General features: G+C 46.5%; 1 protein-coding gene across 2 annotated transcripts; it reads left to right on the forward strand.

Annotated features, from left to right (window-relative positions):
• The first annotated feature begins 1,265 nt into the window (after positions 1-1,265).
• HTATSF1 (HIV-1 Tat specific factor 1) lies at positions 1,266-15,576 on the forward strand. Of its 2 annotated transcripts, XM_030305491.1 has the most exons (10): positions 1,266-1,342; positions 1,522-1,767; positions 3,521-3,701; positions 4,341-4,388; positions 5,101-5,255; positions 7,053-7,216; positions 8,559-8,658; positions 11,849-11,938; positions 12,707-12,844; positions 13,326-15,576. In XM_030305491.1, exons 2-10 carry the CDS (start codon positions 1,582-1,584, stop codon positions 14,562-14,564), a joined length of 2,301 nt encoding a protein of 766 aa, XP_030161351.1. In that variant the 5' UTR covers positions 1,266-1,342; positions 1,522-1,581; the 3' UTR covers positions 14,565-15,576. The 2 variants fall into 2 exon arrangements, with proteins under 2 accessions (XP_030161351.1, XP_030161352.1); XM_030305492.2 differs by lacking the exon at positions 1,266-1,342 and having other exon boundaries at positions 1,476-1,767; positions 13,326-14,926.
• The last annotated feature ends 202 nt before the right edge of the window (positions 15,577-15,778 follow it).

Genomic DNA, 15,778 nt, shown 5'->3' on the forward strand with positions numbered 1-15,778 from the left:
TCCCCACCCTCAGGTCTGGTTTATAAAATTTTATGTGTACACATAATGAGTTTATTGCTGTTGTTCTTAAAGGAATTAATAAAAAGTTTTAAACGGTTGCTTTTCGTGCAACAAATACCGATAAGAATCATCTACATAAACAAGGGTGTCTCTCTCGATTTGAGCCTGTCTTGTTGACTGCTGGCTCGCCAGAGCCTAGCAGTCCCTGGTACCTGGTGGCTCAACAAGTATCTGCCCAATAAGAATAGAGAGACAGAGAGAGAGAGAGAGAGAGAGAGAGAGAGAGAGGGAGAGAGAGAGAGCGTGCTCTTTATTTTCTACGGTAAATATGTCATTTCTGCGAAAAAGCTGTACGGAGGAAAAAACATTCTGTGCTTTTCTAACAGGCAACAAAACAAAACAAAACAAAACAACGAAGTTAGTGGGCCAGTAAAGTTGGTGCTTACACTTGGCTGTTTAAGGTTTGGAGCTGAGCATCTCTGAACCCCGGTGGACAAGGGGCAGGGATCTACTCCCCGCCTTCCCTTTCCATAGAGTCGACCTCCAGCCTGGGAAGGTACCGGAGAGATTAAAGGAGGGGCCTGAGGCTGGGAAAAGAAGGTTGGTCCCCATCCATCGTACGTTCGTACGTTCGTTCGTTCGTTCATTCATTCATTCGCTCACTCATTCAATACGCACTAGACACCACACCCCGTGCTAGGATAGCTTAGGCTACGAAGATGAACCAGAGCCGGCGTCGATCCCGGGGAAATCATAAAGAAACGAGCCAAAGCCACGTTTCCCACGCGGAAGAGGGGAAGGAGGCCCGTCTTCTTGGCAGCAACGCAGAGCCGCCCCGCCCGCCCCATCCACTCTCCCAAGATGGCGCCCGCCGAGGGGGGACGTTCCCACGCCTCCTGCTACCGCCCGCCGCGGCCCCCGCGGAGCCCGAGGTCCCGAGGCGCCGCGGCCCCCCGCGGCCCCCCGCAGTCCCCGCGCCGCCAGCCCGGGAGGCCCGGGTGGGCAGCGGGGCGGGACGGCTGCGCGCCTGACGCCCCGCCTCCGGGGCCCCTGAGCCGCCTGCCCGCTCGCCCGCCCTCCCGTCCGCGTCGGCGGTTTCTGACGCCACCGGAGGCGTGTCGGCGCGACCCGCGACGTCGCGACGCGCCAACAATGGCGACTGCGTCAGCCTGAGCGGGCCCCAGTCGGCCAGCCAGCTCCAGACCGTGCCGCGCGAGCCGCGGGGGCCGCGAGCGCCTCGGACCGGGTCGGCGGCGAAGGCGGCGGCGGCGCGCGTGCGCGTGCGCGCTCCTGCCACAGCCGGGGTCGAGCCGCGGCGCCGAGGCCCCGCGGAGCGAGCCAGGTGGGCGGCGGCCCGGCCGGGCGGCCAGCAAGCGGCGCGCGCAGCGGGCGGGAGGCGAGGGGGGCGGTGCGGGCGCCGGGCGGCCCCGATCTCCCGGGGGCTGCTGGGGCGCCGCGGGGAGGCGTGCCGGGGGGCGGCGGGCGCGGGCCGAGCGCGGCCGACCCTGCCTTTCTCTGTAGCCTCCGGCGGCATCTGGGCCTCCACGCTCACCGGGATCGTCCCTTTCCTAAGTCGGCAACATGAGCGGCAACAACTTGGATGGGAACGACGAGTTTGACGAGCAGTTGCGAATGCAAGAACTGTACGGCGATGCCAAGGACGCTGACACCCAGAAGGAACCCGACGGACAGCCCGATTCTTTCGGGCAGCAGCCGGCTGACACCCCGTACGAGTGGGACCTGGACAAGAAGGCTTGGTTCCCCAAGGTAGGAGCGTGGCGCGGGCGCCACTGCAGAGCGGGCCCTCCTGGCCAGCCCTCGCGGGGCGTCCCTTTTCCGTTTTCTTTGCTGAGGTCCCGAGTTAGCGCCCCCGCCCCCCCCCCCCCGCCACGGGTCGCAACGTTTCTTTTTGTTGTGTCTGTTGCAGAACCGGTGTGTAGAGAAACGTAAATCGGTACGAGATGCCTTAAATGCAATTTAATTCTTAAGGCTCTTCTATGCCTTATGAATTTTGTCTGTGAAGGTCACAGTTGGTTATTGCATCGGCGACTGCTTTTTATTGCAAAGAGGAAACACACCAAGAGCAAATTTAGTAGTTGTTAATCTAACATAGGCAACCTCACTTACCCTAGGAAATTCAGATGTTTGTTCAGCTGATGTACTGTGTGCAAAATGCAGCTTCTTGGTTTTGGGTGGGGGGGGGTGGGGAAGTGGCCATTTGTATCTCTTTTTGGAGTCAACTTTGTAACTCTCCTTCCTATTGAATTGTGTCCCTAGGCGTGTGTGTTTGAACTGAATAGCCACCGGAATGGGACTAGAGGGGCAAAGAATAGTTACCGAGATCTGTGTCGATTTGTGTAGAGTGCTTGGAAATTAAGTATCTTATCCCAGCTTGGAAGTAACAGTAACTGGTGTTAACTTTGTTCTGTAAACTTTTCGGTCAAAGTATCCTGTTAATCAAAGTCTCCTAGGGGTGGAAAAAGATACCAGAAGCACACGAATCAGCTTGCAGGCTGGTAATATCAACCGTGTGTAATTTGACTGTTATTCTTAAAATTACTTATTTCAACTTTTTTATTTTCCATTTTGTATTTGTGTATATATATTCCATTCCCTCAACCTTGTTGAATTTCTCATTTTGCTTGTATTGCGGTGCCAACGCCAGTGCAGATTTGGTTTCTGAGTACTTTTCACAATAGTCTGATCATGGATTCATTTGTGACTCTGTCTCTCTATGTTATGGAAGCCCATACCTCTTCAAACTTGGAGTTTTAAATGTGCATAACATTGATCAGAATGAAGATAGAACTCTCATTTCTTTCGTTGTGCGCCTGTGCTTCCCCCCCTCCCCCACCACCACCCCCCTAAAAGCCAGGAGGGTAGATGTGAGCTGAATTTGTTCTTAATTTGTTCTGGCACTAAATGATCGTGTGATTTCATTAGTGAAAGAGTTAAAATAAGCATTTGGTTTTAAAATTGTTAGCTTTATTCTCTGTGTAGCGAATCAGTCCCATCCTGCGTCCTCTCTGCGCGCAGATACTCAGATATTTGGTGTGCGTACACTTCTGTGTATCTCTGTAGCAAAAGAAAACCGGGTTCCGTTGTTAGATTCTTAGTTGACGGTTGGTTTTTGTTCTGTTTTATTGTTATCTGGTCCTTCCTTTGTTGTATGTACTTTAGCCTTCGGCAAGTAGACCGTAGAGAGGTAGTGATTTATAAATGAAACAACTAGAAACCGGGCCAACATCACTTAAAATGCCAGTAGCGTCTCAAGAGTTTCGTGTTGATAACCCAAGTGCCTGTGTCTTTTTTTGTTTGTTTTTTTAATCATTTTAGGCACCTTTTCTGTGTAAGGTGACTCTTCTTGTATTTACACTGTAATCACTACAGCCTTTATCTGCAGAAACACTTCTGGGTCCAGTTGTATAACCATGTTGCCATTTAACACAATGTTAAACTTTTTCTGGGAAGAAAACATTTTTGAATTTCTGTATGTGTGTGTGCTGAATTTTTTGTTTAGATCACTGAAGATTTCATTGCTACGTATCAGGCCAACTATGGCTTTTCTAACGATGGGGCGTCTAGCTCCACTGCAAATGCACAAGAAGCCACTGCCAGGACTGCAGAAGAACCTCCTCAAAGAAAAACCCCTGAACCCAGTGATCCCAAAAAGAGGGGAGAAAAGAGAAAGGCCGAATCAGGCAAGTGGATTTAACTTGCAGAACAGGAATGTGAAAATTTTTGATGTTAGTTATGTGCATATATAGTTACTGTTGGGAGAATAATAGCTTGAAGGAGGCATAAGATGAGGGCTTTCTAATGATACGATTATTTGGGTTCATATATTGGCTCTCGCACTAACTCGTGGGCATTGGGTAGGCTGTTGCAGTTCTGTGCCTCAGTTTCCTCCTCTGCAAACTAGAGCTATTGCTAGGGGATTATCAAAGGTTTTGCTTGTAAGGTAATTTTGTTACACGTTTTGAGTTAAATTGAACTCAAGGCAATTTTGTCTCAGCTTGGCCATGTCTAACACAGTAGATTGGCGTCAGAAGCAACTTACACATGCCCCAGCCTAAAGTCAGCTCGAGGATGAGTGTCTTTTGAAGGCAGTATGAGAAGCATAAAGAACCGAGATAACGAGCCATACTTTTTCAGACAGGGTTCTGAAACTGTGTGTCAAAAGATCCAGTACTTTGAAAGCTGGACAGTGATTTGAGTCAGTCTCTCTTGTGCTAAGGATAAGAAAAGAGTCCTGGAAGTTTCAAGAAACTGCCTGGTTTCATAGTGTGACTCTTACCTTTTCTTGCATGTGTTCTTTTTTTTTTTTTTTTCATTTTTAGGATGGTTTCATGTTGAAGAAGACAGAAATACAAATGTATATGTGTCTGGTACGTATACCCTCAAACAAAGTTAGCAAAGAAAATACCTGGTTTTGAGATTTTTTTTTTTCACAAAGTGCTCTTTAGTTTTCTGCTTTTCTAAAATCTGTTGGTTTTTTTATCATTGTGTCACTTTTTTGTTCGACTGCTTGCGTTTGTGAGGAATTTGGCTTTCGTTAGTTACAGAGCTGAGAAAAATTAAGTTGTGTGTAACTTTGCATGCTTTGGGTCTGCTTTACGTAACTTACGACAGTTTGCCCCTTCAGCAATACAAGGCTTAAGCAAACCGTGATTTTAATGTATATTTGAATACATGAAAACATGAAATTTCCTCAATTCTGTAGCTGGGAGATTTTTTACGTGCATTTAGAAAATCAAAATTGTGGGGCGTCCGGGTGGCTCAGTCAGTGAAGCGTCTGACTCTTGGTTTCAGCTCAGGTCATGATCCCCAGGGTCATGGGATGGGAGCCCCGCGTCGGGCACTGCTGACTATGGAGCCTGCTTGAGATTCTCTCTCTCTTTCCCCCTGTGCCCCTCTCCCTGGCCCACTCTCGCTTTCGCTCTCTCTTTCTAAAAAAAAAAAAAAAAAATGGAAATTATGTTCATCTGAGTTGTAGATTTTTTTTTTTTTTGAGTTGTAGATTTCTAGTTGGTGGAATGCTTACATAGCCCTCACTGTCATTGTACATGCCTTTGTAATTTTTTTCCCCTCATGTTACAGGTTTGCCTCCAGACATTACAGTGGATGAATTTATACAGCTCATGTCCAAGTTTGGCATTATTATGAGAGATCCTCAAACAGAAGAATTTAAGGTCAAGCTTTACAAAGATAACCAAGGAAATCTTAAAGGAGATGGTCTTTGCTGTTATTTGAAGGTTAGTTATGTGGTCAAGTTTCTCGTCGTTCCATGTGTAACTCAGGAACCAGGCCTGAGAACTATTCAAAACAGGATGCGAAAGAAAACTGAAATTTCAGATTGCGCCTGTGTGTATCGCGTCGGCGAGGTTATTGTTCTTTTAGGAAAGTACGTTACCAGGTCAAGGTGTTACGTAAGTCCTGTGACTGAAGTGCTACTTTTGTCTTGAAAGGATTCTCACTGCAGAGATCTCTCTAGGAGTATAGGCATAAAGTCTGCTCAGAACACATTTTAAAACTCCACAAAGAAAAGAAAGCCAGTAACATTTTATTTGCCCCCTGGAATGAATTGGACCAAGGTTTGGCAGACTCCAGCCCCACTGCCTGTTTCTGTAAATAAAGTCTTACTGGGACGTGGCCACATTCATTCATTCGTTTCCTCATTTGTCTGTGGCTGCCTTCGGGCTCCAGCGGCAGAGTTGAGTGGTTGAGGCACACAGCACGTGGCCCACAAAGCCTAAAATATCGACCAGCTGGCCCTTTGCAGAAGTCTTCTGAGCCCTGAATTAGACCCTAAAGGAGATGGCGGGGTCCGCTTACTGCTTTGAAATGCATTTTCGATGGGAGCGAAGAGAGGGCGGTATTGATAGAAACTTGCAGAACTTGATGTGTCCGTGGTAGCATAAATTGCACAGGGAAAGCCCCGCGTCAAAGGTAGTCATTGTTTCTGGAACGCCTCTCACCTTAGGGGCACGCGTTCTGCATGACTGCAGGGTACAGAAGCGGTGGGCACATTGATGACCGGTACCCATGTCATGGAAGGGGAAAAATAATTAACGCAGAAAAATCGTAGTGACCCAACAACAGTATCAACACCACACGTGTGTTGTGAGTGTGCAACATTTCAGTGAAATCAGACAGGGGGGAGGGGGAGGGTTAAGCTGACAGCTCTCCGGAAGATAGGTTTTGGGTCTGGTTCTTGAACGTGACGGGGTCATACGTGAGTATGACCGTTATAGGCAGTTATTAATTTTCAAATACAAGGAGAGCTGAGGGTTTTACGAGTTCTTCAAGGGTTATTAAAAACCTGTAAACAGATTCTTAGAGTTTGATTGGATTTTCTTAAAAAAAATTTTTTTTGTTTATTTCTTTACTTCGAGAGAGACAGAGCCAGCACGAGTGGGGGAGGGGCAGAGAGAAAGGGGGAGAGAAAATCCCTCTCTCTGCGCTGGCAGCGCGGAGCCTGACGTGGGGTTCAAAATCACGAAACCGCAAGATCGTGACCTGAGCCGAAACCAACAGTCATAAGCTTAACTGAGCGAACCACCCAGGCACCCCAGTTGGATTGGATTTCTCATTTTTTTTTTTAAAGAGAAAAGCGAGGTTTTGAGTAACTTTGTATACCCAGTTTTAGGATCCGTAACAGCGCAAGGTTGACCAACCAGTAAATTAAGCTCCAAAAAAATCCCTGTTCTGGGATCCGCATTTGATTGTGCAGCCGAGTTCAGTTACTTTTCGTGTCCTCCTCGGGTCCTCAGATCTTGGACTCTGTGTAGGGCCGCCGGCCGCCCCCTTTGCCCAGAACCCGCAAACGTATTCAGTGTCCGAGCTGTCAGATAATCACCTTCACACTGTCTCTCACAGACCTCCATTTTAACTGGGGAACAAAAAAAGTAACGGCTGGCTGTGCTCTTCCCAGTTCTTGAGGCATCTAGCCTTTTAAGGAGGACTGTTTTAGCATTTTAAAACTGGAAGGTACCTTAGAAGTTTCGGGTGAGGGTGCAAATTCCTGACTGTCTCATTTTACCTTTATAAAGAGGGAGTCCGTGGATCTCGCATTAAAACTTTTGGATGAAGATGAAATTCGAGGCTACAAGCTGCATGTCGAAGTGGCAACGTTTCAGCTGAAGGGGGAATATGATGCCTCGAAGAAGAAGAAGAAGTGCAAAGACTACAAGAAAAAGCTGTCTCTGCAGCAAAAGTTTGTGGTTTTCTTTTCCTTTTTGAAAGATTTCTTGTAAATATCCGAGAGCACGTTTTTGGTAGAGCCGCCTAGTTTTCTGCCATCACATACGCCTCTGAATTATTGCTTAATTAGATTGTCAGAGGGCTTCGGTGATCTGTGCGGTAGGATGATCTGGCCGTGTTTTTATCTTCTGGTGTGTTTATCCGTAATATGACGTGGGCTTGAGTGAGACTCTTTGGAAGAAGTTGAACATCGGATTAAATAAAGCAGTTGAGGTTGCTATATCAGAGCCAGTAGTTCACTTTTGGTGCGAATGGACATCAGCTACACTAGGAGGTAACGCGGTATGTGTAGGCTATGGGCTCGTCGATAGGCGTTGGAAATTAGAAACGATGGCTTTTTAAAAAAATTTTTTTTAATGTTTATTTTTGAGAGAGACACACAGAGCAGAGGAGGGGCAGAGAGAGAGGGAGACACAGAATCCGAAGCAGGCTCCAGGCTCTGAGCTGTCAGCACAGAGCCCGACACAGGGCTCGAACTCACGAACCGTGAGATCATGACCTGAGCCAAAGTCGGACGCTCAACTGACTGAGCCACCCTGGCCCCCGAGGAAACAATAGCTTTTATCATTATATTTACTGTGTGGTTGTCCGTGGTGTATACGTGATGTCACCAAATTGCTACCACTCCAGTTGGCTGGGTAATATGCTTTTTGAAATCTGCTAGTTTTAAGAAGTTAGCCAAAAGGATAAGTGCTTTGTTTTCTCAGAGTGAGTTCCGATAACACTTCTAACACTACGCTCACACCAGCGGTAAAAGGATCAAGAAAGCATTTAGTTGTGATGTCCTATCGTTTTTACGGGAACGGGTGGACTAAATACCTACCAGTTTTCTAAAAACTGTCAATAAAATTTAAGGTTGTAACAGATTTTATGTTCACATATTTCAATGCATTTTGTTCTTCGCAATCATAAAACGGCTAAAAACCAATACGATTTGAACACGTTTCTTGCCCTCAGAGCGTAGTCGTAAATACTGGATAGTTATAAATGCTAAATAGCCAGCACTTTTACAGGAGTCTCAATGGAATGTTTGTGACCAGACAGCAGTTCTGAAAAAAAGATACGTCCTGGGGATTTCAAGACACTGGGTCCGTCTTTGACCCACCCGTTATTTTTACTTTAGAGAGTTCTCTGAATAGGACTGACTGTTGTGGAATCACATCTTTAACGTCCTTAAATACTCCGTAGAGGATTACTGTAACAAGTCCTCGTCCTCTCTCCCACAAGTATGAAACAAAATTGAGTTTCTCGTACGAAACAAAATTGAGTTTCTTGTTACTGCTTTGTTGCACCAGGCAGCTGGACTGGAGACCCGAGAGAACAGCTGGCCCGTCCCGAATGCGCCACGAACGAGTTGTCATCATCAAGAATATGTTCCATCCAATGGATTTTGAGGTAGGAGGCGGTATTCTCACGGACGGAGACGCTGGTTGTGCTGTTTGTCCCCAAGGGAACCCAGAGCTCCCCTCGCCCCGTCTGTCTCGTGCCGCGCCCTCCGCGTCCACGCGGTCGGCAAGGTAGGAAGACGGAGCCAAGAGTCCCCCGCAGTGTTCGGATTTTCCCCGTGGTTAGCCTAGGGCTCCCTTAGCTGTCTCCCAGGGGACGCCCACACTGCGGCTGCAGCTGGCAGCTCCCTGCTTACGGGAAATCATTAAAAATATAACCACGGAAAGATTTCCGGGCGCTGCTTGTAGATTCTGAGCGCCGTCCGGCAAGTGCGGGCTGCCCTGGGTGGGGCGTCATTTCACGCCCGGAAATGAGCACCTGCCTCGCTTTGGTACTGAAAGTCTGATCCTTCAAGAAACGTCAGGTTAAGGAAGTACAGCTCCTGGTGTTGACGTAGGGAAGGTTTGTTCTTCCAGACGCAACTCGGACAGAATTGTTCCGTGGCTGTCAGGAGGACTTTGCAATACCTAACGCCCGTGTACCATTCTAAGAACCGCAAATAAACATGGCCTCGCCAACCGGGCCGCCTCGTGCCGCGTCCCGCCTCCTGTTCTCGTCGTCTCCTTGTGTAGACCCGTGGGCTCGTTTGTGAAAGAGCTTTTCTTCATTCCCTGCCTGGGTTCTGAAATTCATGGTAACCAGTTACACATAAGGTAGACAAAGGTGACAGGTAAAAAGGTAAGCAAACGGAAAGATAACAAGCTACAGAAGAAGAAAAGAAAACGTTCATAACGTAAAATTCCAGGTTTACAAATGATCCACTTGCAACCAAAGCCCTTCTGTGCATTTAAACAGAATGGCCCTTTCAGTGTAGCCCCCTCCGAGAGGACCCCGGAATGGTCTGTTGAGCTCCAGCCCAGCCGATAGCGATGTGACGGGGTTCACTGTGCACCTGTGGGGTCTGCGTATCTTTTGAGATCATTCGGGAGACACATGCGGGCAATACGTAACGTTCGATGTCTCTTCTGAGTAGAATTCTGGAGAAGCTTGAAATAGAGCAGAACTGCTTCAGGCTTGCAGTGATAATGGCGAATGTTTAAAAACCACACGTGTACACGTGCACGCTCTTCGAAACACTCTACCTAAAAAATACTCTTTGGGGGCGCCTGGGTGGCGCAGTCGGTTAAGCATCCGACTTCAGCCAGGTCACGATCTCGCAGTCCGTGAGTTCGAGCCCCGCGTCAGGCTCTGGGCTGATGGCTCAGAGCCTGGAGCCTGTTTCCGATTCTGTGTCTCCCTCTCTCTCTGCCCCTCCCCCGTTCATGCTCTGTCTCTCTCTGTCCCAAAAATAAATAAACGTTGAAAAAAAAAAAAAATTAAAAAAAAAAAAATACTCTTTGGTATCAGGGTGAACAATGTGAAGACTAAGATATTTAACGTAACTTCAGAGGGTCTCCAGTATTTTATTCAAAGCCTTATTTATTTATTTATTGGTTTGTTTTTTCCAAAGCCTTATTTAAAAATGCATGTCTGGAGGCACCTGGCTGGCTCAGTCAGAAGAGCGTGTGACTCTTGAGCTCCGTGTGGTGGGTTTGAGGCCCCACGTTGGTTGTAGACATTATGGAAAAATAGATAGATAGATAGATAGATAGATAGATAGATAGATAGATAGATAGAGGCACCTGGGCGGCTCCGTTGGTTAAGTGTCTGACTCTTGATTTCAGCCTACGTCATAACCTCACGGTTCGTGAGTTCGAGCCCCACATCAGGCTCCGTGCTGACAGTGTGGATCCTGCTTGGGATTCTCTGTCTCTCTCCTCTCTCTGCCCCTCCCCTGCTCACACACGCTTGCTCACTCTCTCTCTCAAAAAATAAATAAGTAAATAAGTAAATGCCTGGCAAATTTGAATACTAGGAGATGACGAGTCAAAATCTCGATGCAGATGTAAGTTTCTCATTATGTATACCAGCGCTGTCCAATAGAAATAGAATGTGAGCCACATGTGTGATTTAAATTTTTCTGGTAGCTACAGTTAAGATATAACATGAGGGGCGCTTGGGTGGCTCAGTCGGTTGAGCGTCCCGACTTCAGCTCAGGTCATGAACTCGCAGTTTGTGAGTTCGAGCCCCGCATCGGGCTCTGTGCTGACAGCTCGGAGCCTGCTTCAGATTCTGTGTCTCCCTCTCTCTCTGCCCCTCCCCTGCTCACGCTCTGTGTCTCTCTGTCTCTCAAAAATAAATAAATGTTAAAAAAAAGATATAACATGAGATAGGGGAAATTAATTTTAATGACGAATTTATTTAACCCAATATATCCAAAATATTTTTAATTTCAACATGTTATGTAAAATATCAATGGGTTACGTTGTGCGGTTTTTTCTTCCCCCTTTAGTGGCAAATCTTCAAAATCTGGTGTTCATTTCAGACTTGGAACACACCTCAGTTTGAACTAGCCACATTTTAAGTGCTCGGTAGCCACATGTGATTAGTGGCCACCGTCTTGGCCAGTGTAGGTTTAGATTGGAAATATGGTTTATTTCTTCCTGGGAAAACAAAACCCCACCCTGGGAAAAAGTTAGGAGAGTCGTGCAGAAGGTTTCAGTGCATCAGTCTGATTTTTTAGTCTCCAGCCCATTGCCTGCCAAGCGTGTCTTTTGAAAATTTCCATTTTCAGCTCTGTTAAAGAGTTTTCCTACGGGAGGGAACTGTTCCCTTTAAGCTTCAGGATACTACACAGCGGTGAGGATATATTCATTTTTCAAGCTGGTATAAATGAAAAGGGAGATACAGGAAGATTTTGGCTCAAATTTGATATCCTCATAGGAAAGGCCCGAGACTTTGCTACGGAAATAAAGAAAAGGATGCTACTCCCCCCCCACCCCGCCCCTACCCCCAACAGTGGAATCCCGCCTAAATGTATTAAATATTTTGAACCAGTTTTTGTATGTTTTTACTAGAATCCTGATTTCCCTTGGTCAGTAAAGTAGAGGCATTGGTCCAGCCGTCTTAAAACTGGGCCGGCCTGAGGTGGCATTTGACTTGTTAGAATTTTGTAGACCTTAGACAAGAATAGCTAATTTCACGCAAAACCTCTTTTTGTTTGTTTGTTTGTTGGCTGGTCAGAGGGAGAAATTCGATTCTCAGGATGTGTACTTACAGAAGGGGGCAAGCCCGTTTTAATCGCGTGTGTTTCTTGCAGGACGATCCACTGGTGCTGAACGAGATCAGAGAAGACCTTCGAGTGGAGTGCGCAAAGTTCGGACAAATTAGGAAGCTCCTTCTCTTTGATGTAAGTCCTTTCGGTTTAGTAAGTTACTCCCAGAGGTCAGCGGGCCCCAAATCTTAGACTCGTGGCTGCCATCTAGTGGTGGTCATCTGTTAGCAATAATTAGATGAGCTTGGATTGCAAGGCAGGGCTTCACTGGATGGTCAGATACTGTCAGATGAAAGAAAGCACGAGAAAGATGTGTGAGACCTGGTGGTTTCCTGTTTGCCCGCATTTCCGCCTCTTTGTGAATTATTCTCCTCCATATTCGAAGAGCAATCCAGCAAAATATTTTTCGGTGTGTTCCCCTTGTTACCCGTTTCTTACGTCCAGGAGCGACACAGGATAATGAAAAGAGTCACCATTTATCGATTGCACACGAGTTACGTTACACGTTCCCTCGCCTAATCCCTCATGATCCTTTGAGGTAGATGGGTGATAGGTGCTAGATCGAGCACCTTGCTCAAGGTCACTCAGCTGCTAAGTGGCAGAGCCCCACTGGGACTATTTGACTTGAGAGTCTACACTCGTTAACAGCTCTGCCATCTTGCCTCTCTTTAGACAGGGTTGTCAGTAGAAACATTTCCAAGGACATCCTGCTCGGTTCTTGATAGACAAGATTAAGCTAAAGCAGCCGCTAGCTTCAGGTCACTGGCTGGGGTCCAAAGGAAGAAAGGCTTCGTACAGAAAACGTTTAAGCTCGGGTTATCAGAACACCACCACTACGCGCCTGTCTTGTCAAACGTGTGCGTTTTATTTTTAATCGTCTCATTCCTTCTCTTGTCTTTCTAGAGACACCCAGATGGTGTGGCCTCCGTGTCCTTCAGAGATCCAGAGGAAGCTGATTATTGTATTCAGACTCTCGATGGAAGGTGGTTTGGCGGCCGTCAAATCACTGCGCAAGCGTGGGATGGGACTACAGATTATCAGGTAAATTCCGTAACTGTCAAGGGCACAGCAGTTGTTTCCTTACCAACAAATACTGGGCTGGTGGTCCTTTGGGTTCCGTTTAATCTGTTTAATGTAACAGTACTTCTTCCAAATAATACTTTGCATTCAGAGCCTCGAAAGAAAAACGTTTTAGTCTTTCAGTTTAGAAGCCTAAAATTTGGAGGCGTGCTCAGAATAGTGATAAGTAAAGTACAGGCAGAGTTCAAATATTACCGGTTTCGTTGATGAGACATCTCTGGAGTACTGTGGTGTTGGGCATTTATTCAAGCGATGTTAAAATCAACTCTAGTTAATCAAGATGTTAAAGTTTTGCAAACCAGAGATAGAGGAATGCTCTCATTTCCTAAGAAGAGACGCCTTATAAAATCAGGTACCTGCGTCACTATCAGAAGCATGCAGAGAGATCGTCACTTCTTTTTGCCTAAAACTTATTTTGATGGCAGTTCCCATTTCTCCACAGGTGGAAGAGACCACAAGAGAAAGGGAGGAAAGGCTGAGAGGATGGGAGGCTTTCCTCAATGCTCCCGAGGCCAACCGAGGCCTTCGGCGTTCAAATTCCATCTGTGCTTCGGAAAGGGCAGGGCCTTCCAGAGTAAGGCATTTTTCAGAGCACCCTAGCACGTCTAAGATGAATGCGCAAGAGGCCACCACTGAAATGGCATTTGAAGAGCCTCTAGATGAAAAGAAGTTTGAAAAAACCGAAGACGGGGGAGAATTTGAAGGAGATGCTTCTGAGAAAGGTGCCCAAGAAAGTGGCCCCGAAAAAGAGGCCGAAGGCTGCCCCCAGAAAGAATCTGAAGAAAGCTGCCTCAAAACAGGGTCTGAGGAAGGCTGTCCCAAGAGAGAGCGTGAGGAAGACTACCCCGAAAGAGAGTCTGGAGAAGGCAGTCCTGAAAAGGAGTTTGAAGAGGGTAGTCCCAAGACAGAGTCTAAAGAGAATGGCCCCGAACGGGAATCCAAAAAGAAGAGGCTCAAAAATGATTACGAAGAGAATGGCCTTGAAAAGGAGTCCGATCAAGATGGCCCCAGCAAGGAGGGTGAGGAGGAGGAGAGCCTCCAAAAGGAGTCTGAAGAAGACGACTCCGAAAGGGAATCCGAAGAAGACTGCTCTGAAAAGCAGTTTGAAGATGGCTCCGAAAAAGAATTTGAAGAGAATGGCCTCGAGAAGGATTTCGAAGAGGATGGCTCCGACAAGGAATTTGGTGAAAACATTCTCGACAGGGAGTTCGAAGACAATGACTCTGACAAATCGGAATTTGGAGATAGCAGCTCTGAAAGAGTGTTCGACGAGGAAGTCTCTGAGAGAGAGTTTGACGAAGAGTCCGATGAAAAGGAAGAAGGGGAAGACACCTATGAGAAGGTCTTTGACGACGAGTCCGACGAAAAAGAGGACGAGGAATATGCCGACGAAAAGGGCCTCGAAGACGCCGACGAGAAGATGTTTGAAGATTCAGACGACAAAGAAGACGAGGAGGGCGTAGAGGTAAAGGAAGACGAAGACGTGGATGAAAAGATGTTCGAAGAGGAAGATTCCAACGGGAAACTCTTTGAAGATGAAGATTCCAACGAGAAGCTGTTCGACGATTCTGACGAGAGAGGGACGGTGAGGGGCTCGGGGAACGCAAAGGAGGAGGGGCCCCTGTCCACAGGCAGCAGCTTTGTCCTCAGTAGCGACGACGACGTCGAAGACGACATTTAATCCTTTACACTTGCTTTGTAGGGAGCTTCCCCTGGCTCCTTTCTGCCTGTGCTCCAGGGCAGTTGCTAGTAGTGTTACATGCACACGTGCCTCGTGGTAGGATGCCATCAGAGTAATGCAGTGACGTTTTCATCGTACCTGTACTCAATGATTTTAAATCTGTGTTCATTGGCCGTTGAGTTAAAACTTCATAATACAATGCAAGTAAGCTGGGTACTTTGTCCTTTGTCTGATTTGTTAATTGCATGCACAGTAATGTTTTTTAAACTATTCTGATTGAAGTTTGTGATACTCAAAAATAAAAATAAGTTGTTAATATGCGGAAACTGATAAGAGGACTCGGCGTTACATTGCATTTGAAATTCTCGCTATTGCTGAATTCTTACTAAAGTGTGGTTTTTGTGAGGATTTGAAAAAGCCCGTAGGAGTCGTCTTGCTTCCCCGCTTACGCTAGAACTTACGTCCCCACTTCCCCTCCCTAAACCAGAACATGTTACTAAACTTATAAAACACTCTGGAGTTTTTCCTTGCCCTGTCCTTGCAAGTTACTTTGATAATTGTTTTCCTTTTTCACCCTCTTCCCCGGGAAATTGACTCGTAGATGTGCAAAAATGAACTTCCTGAGGCCCCCAGCTTCCATTCATTGGAAATACGGAGGACGTTAGAAATCTGTGTACTGTTGGGGCCCCTTTAGAAGCTGATTAGAGTTATGAGACCTTTCCCCAGAAAAACGTATGCACACACTACACGGCTTTTTGTGTATACACTTTTTGGAGGTTTATGGATCCCCTGGAGTTCAAGGTTTACTTTTGTCATGCATACTTCGGCTTTTTGTTCGACATTCATGGTGGCTAGTACTGTGTTCAGTTGTGGAGTCCCAATAAAAATTGGAGTCTTTCTTCATTGTGCTTTCCAGATTCAGTATTGGTGAATTGACTTCTGATGTAGTATTAAGAAGTTACTCTCGTGAATTAGAAGCATTAAAATAAACTGCCTTGGTGCTTTTTCATTATACCGTCTGTAAGTGTAATCATTACCCTCTTGAGACCAAAAAAAAAAAAAGTTCTGTTTCAAGCCAAAGCTGAGAATTTTGTAGTTGATGTCTGGGATTTCTTTCTTTCTTTCTTTTTTTTTTTTAATGTCTGGGATTTCTTTTTTTTTTTTTTTTTTAATTTTTTTTTCAACGTTTATTTATTTTTGGGACAGAGAGAGAC

This window comes from Lynx canadensis, chromosome X (assembly GCF_007474595.2).
Source record: "Lynx canadensis isolate LIC74 chromosome X, mLynCan4.pri.v2, whole genome shotgun sequence".
NCBI classification, from domain to species: Eukaryota; Metazoa; Chordata; class Mammalia; order Carnivora; family Felidae; genus Lynx; species Lynx canadensis.